Source organism: Diaphorina citri, unplaced genomic scaffold (genome assembly GCF_000475195.1).
Source record: "Diaphorina citri unplaced genomic scaffold, Diaci psyllid genome assembly version 1.1 scaffold4240, whole genome shotgun sequence".
NCBI lineage: Eukaryota > Metazoa > Arthropoda > Insecta > Hemiptera > Psyllidae > Diaphorina > Diaphorina citri.
The window spans coordinates 2,302-6,634 of record NW_007381639.1 but is presented as its reverse complement, the minus strand read 5'-3'; the positions used below and the strand labels follow the sequence as shown (position 1 = coordinate 6,634).

Sequence of the window (4,333 nt, the reverse complement as noted above, 5' to 3'; positions counted from 1 at the left end):
TATTGTTTCTACAGTTTGGCATGGGAGTGGTAACTTATAACTTAGCTCCCATGTCAAACTTTAGAAACAATATCCTATCCCAAACAGTCCGAACCTAACCCAACGCGGTACATAACCACGACCCTACTCTTGCAGTCTAGCAAGGTTTTCTGGAAATATATTTCAGAGTTGCTCCACAGAGGGCTTCATGAACTAAAGCAAGCTCAGACATAGAAATATGATTTAAACCTTTGTTTAACGTTTTTAAAAGGATCTTATTGACAGCTTTTGCATCACACTTAACCTTAAGTTCTTTAGCTTTACTTTCATTCAGTAGAGAATATACAGAAATATCTTTGGAAAGTCCCAAGTCAGTCATAGTGGGAAATATATTTCAGAGTTGCTCCACAGAGGGCTTCATGAACTAAAGCAAGCTCAGACATAGAAATATGATTTAAACCTTTGTTTAACATTTTTAAAAGGATCTTATTGACAGCTTTTGCATCACACTTAACCTTAAGGTCTTTAGCTTTACTTTCATTCAGTAGAGAATATACAGACATATCTTTGGAAAGTCCCAAGTCAGTCATAGTAGAAGAATCTACTCGTATAATGGCGTTAGTAGCATCCGTAGTCACAGCTTTTTGTCGACTATATGCAATCATACTCTCCTCTATGTACTTCAACTTTTCGAAATACTGATTTTGTATGGCTGATAAATTCGATTCCAGATTTTCTTTTTCTTGGGTAAGAAATGCAACATCATATTCAGCATTGCTGACTTTGGCTCGAGTTATTTCAACTTTGTCGTTTAGTTGTTTTATCAACAAGTTTTGTTCCAAAATTTTTCCTTTCATTTCCTCTACAATACTTTTATTCTCTTCCACTGTTTTCTTATAATTCATACATTCACTTGCAATTGCTTCATTTTCGCTGGAAACTTTAGTCAATTGGGTCATATTATGTTCTAGTTTGTTTCTTAAAATAATAACATCTGCATTCAAGGTTTCCAACTGAAACATTTCCTCTACAATACTTTTATTCTCTTCCACTGTTTTCTTATAATTCATACATTCACTTGCAATTGCTTCATTTTCGCTGGAAACTGTAGTCAATTGGGTCATATTATGTTCTAGTTTGTTTCTTAAAATAATAACATCTGCATTCAAGGTTTCCAACTGAAGATCTCTAGTTTGAATTTCTTGAGACAATTTATCATTATCCATCACCAAATCATTGATTTCTTGTTTCATATTTTGCGATTCAATAATAACTGCATTCCGTTGAGTTTCGATTTCGTGTTTTAGTTCTTTTATAGTTTCTTCATAATGCTTATTGTCTCTATGTTCATTAAAGCCGTCAAGCTCTTTTTGAAGTACCTCTATTGTCTCGTGCAAATCTTTGTTTTCAACGTCTTTTTATAGTTTCTTCATAATGCTTATTGTCTCTATGTTCATTAAAGCCGTCAAGCTCTTTTTGAAGTACCTCTATTGTCTCGTGCAAACTTTTTAATCTCATTTCCATATGAAGCAAATCTAGTTCATAGCGATTGGTTTGTTCTTTTAATTCCAGTTCTTTGTTATCAAGTTCTTTTTTTAGTATCGATTTTTCCTCGTTCAAATAATCAGAGTTTTCCATCAGACTGAGCAAATCTAGTTCATAGCGTTTGGTTTGTTCTTTTAATTCAAGTTCTTTGTTATCAAGTTCTTTTTTTAGGTTCGATTTTTCCACGTACAAGCAATCATATTTTTCTATCAGATTGTACACATCTAGTTCATAGCGATTGGTTTGTTGTTTTAATTCAAGTTCTTTTTTATCAAGTTCTTTTTTTAGTCTCGATTTTTCCTCGTACAAACGAACATATTTATCTGTCAGATTGAACAATTCGAGTTCATAGCGATTGGTAATTTCAATTAACTTATAATCGCTGCTACAAAGCGGATTACTTGACCGTTTGCTTTTAAAAACTTCCCACTTTAAGTAATTTTCTGTTTGATCCGTTACAGTAAGATCTATTTGGTTCATAGCGATTGGTAATTTCAATTAACTTATAATCGCTGCTACAAAGCGGATTACTTGACCGTTTGCTTTTAAAAACTTCCCACTTGAAGTCATTTTCCGTTTGATCCGTTACAGTAAAATCTATTTTAAAACTACGATTTTCATCTTCGATTATGGAATTGCTGTGATCATATTGTGTAGGATTTGATCCACTTTCAATCATCTCATATACTGTGAGTTTTGATTCAGTTTCAAGCATCTCACATTGTGTGTATTTTGGTTCAGTTTCAATAATTTCATATTGTGTGTATTTTGGTTCAGATTCAATTATCTCACATTGTGTGTATTTTGGTTCAGCCTCAAGAATTTCGTATTGTGTGTATTTTGATTCTGATTGAATAATCTCATATTGTGTGTATTTAGGTTCAGTTTCAATAATTTCATATTGTGTGTATTTTGCCAGAGTTTCAATAATTTCCTTTCGTTGTTCTTCTAATGAAGAAGTTTCGAGAATCAGAATTTGGTCTCTTAGTTCTTTAATATTTTTTTCTTTTTCTTCTAATGTTAGTCGTAACTTTTCTTGTGTGTATTTTGATTCTGATTGAATAATCTCATATTGTGTGTATTTAGGTTCAGTTTCAATAATTTCATATTGTGTGTATTTTGCCTGAGTTTCAATAATATCCTTTCGTTGTTCTTCTAATGAAGAGGTTTCGAGAATCAGAATTTGGTCTCTTAGTTCTTTAATATTTTTTTCTTTTTCGTCTAATGTTAGTCGTAACTTTTTAAGTTCTTGACAATGTTTTTTGACGTTATATTCCGAAAGTGAAATTTTCTGTTTTACTTCCAAGTTTAGTTCGGCAGTAACCTTTTCTACGATTGCTTTTTCTCTTGATTCTCTTGACATTTCCAGCAATTGTTGTTTTTCCAACGCAACTCGTAAATTGTCCTTTTCTTCAAGAAGTTTATGACTTTCCTCTTTCAAATGTTTTATTTCAGAATCTACTTTATTCTTTTCCGCATTAAAAAGCTCGATTTTCTTCAGTAGGTCACGATTTTCTTGGTGTTGCTTTTCAATAATGATTTTTTGCTTTTGTAATTCATCTTGTTCTTGTTTAGAATACTTCTCTGTTTGTGATTGGTTATCTTTGAACATTTTACTGACAAATGTGCTATCACCATGACTAAAAGCAACTTTGTCTTCAACTTGTATTGTATTAGTGACACCTGGAATTTGACTATGCTCAGAGAGTTGGTTCATCAGCTTTAAATGTTCAAATAAATTGTCTCGGTCTGTTTGAACTTCATCTAATCTTTTCAGTAATGTTTTATTTTCAAGAGCTTCTTGCTGACAAATTTTCTGTAAAGACTCAACTTGATATGAGTACTTCTCCTTGAGAGCAGCAGTTACTCTAATAAATTCATCCTTCATCATTTCAAATGAAGATTCAAATCCTTGCTTCATATGCTTCTCGAAATCTCTTTCTCTTTTGATTTCCTCTATTTTAGTTTTCAGTTCATCACAATTGCTCATTACATCATTATTGATCTTTTCAAGTTCTTTCAAAGCTGCTTTCATTTTATCTCTATCATCGATGATGTCAGATAAAACAACATTTTCTTGTAAATCATTTGTTACAATTGTTTGAGATTCACAATCTTTACACAAGCCTACCTCATTGGGAGAAGTCTTTTTAAGTTTTGAAATCTGCAAATTGAGGTCCTTTATAACTTGCTTGAGAAAGAGATTTTCAAGGTTTTCTGTCAGTACATCATTATTGATCTTTTCAAGTTCTTTCAAAGCTGCTTTCATTTTATCTCTATCATTGATGATGTCAGATAAAACAACATTTTCTTGTAAATCATTTGTTAAAATTGTTTGAGATTCAGAATCTTTACACAAGCTTACCTCATTGGGAGACGTCTTTTTAAGTTTTGAAATCTGCAAATTGAGGTCCTTTATAACTTGCTTAAGAAAGAGAATTTCAAGATTTTCTGTCAGTGTCAGTGGTTCTGTGTGGTGCTCGGGATATACAGCATTGTGTAAAATTTGCTTTTTCCAAGTGGGTTGTATGTTGATGTCGTGTGGTTTGCTTGTAGATGGCTGGGAAAGATTCCCCAAAAGAATCCATTGTAGGACTTCCATTTTTTGTACAAAACGATTTATGCTTATTTAGAATAGGTAAATAAAATTGAAATTTCCAGTGAATTTGTTTGTGGAAGTTTAAAAATCAGAGTAGTACTTAATACTGACTTTTTACTGAAGAAGATTTCTATGGGTATGGCCAAAAATATTTTAATCAAGAAATGTTTTATTGTAAGGTAGGTACCTATTTATTTACAAAATTTATTT

The 4,333-nt window shown here is 31.9% G+C and overlaps 1 protein-coding gene across 1 annotated transcript; it reads right to left on the bottom strand.

Annotated features, from left to right (window-relative positions):
* Positions 1-350: 350 nt before the first annotated feature.
* On the bottom strand, positions 351-3,793 carry LOC113472185 (centromere-associated protein E-like). Its single transcript, XM_026831835.1, has 4 exons — positions 2,617-3,793; positions 1,999-2,409; positions 1,481-1,868; positions 351-1,395 (listed from the first exon to the last, which is right to left on the bottom strand). Exons 1-4 carry the CDS (start codon positions 3,791-3,793, stop codon positions 351-353), a joined length of 3,021 nt encoding a protein of 1,006 aa, XP_026687636.1.
* Positions 3,794-4,333: the final 540 nt, after the last annotated feature.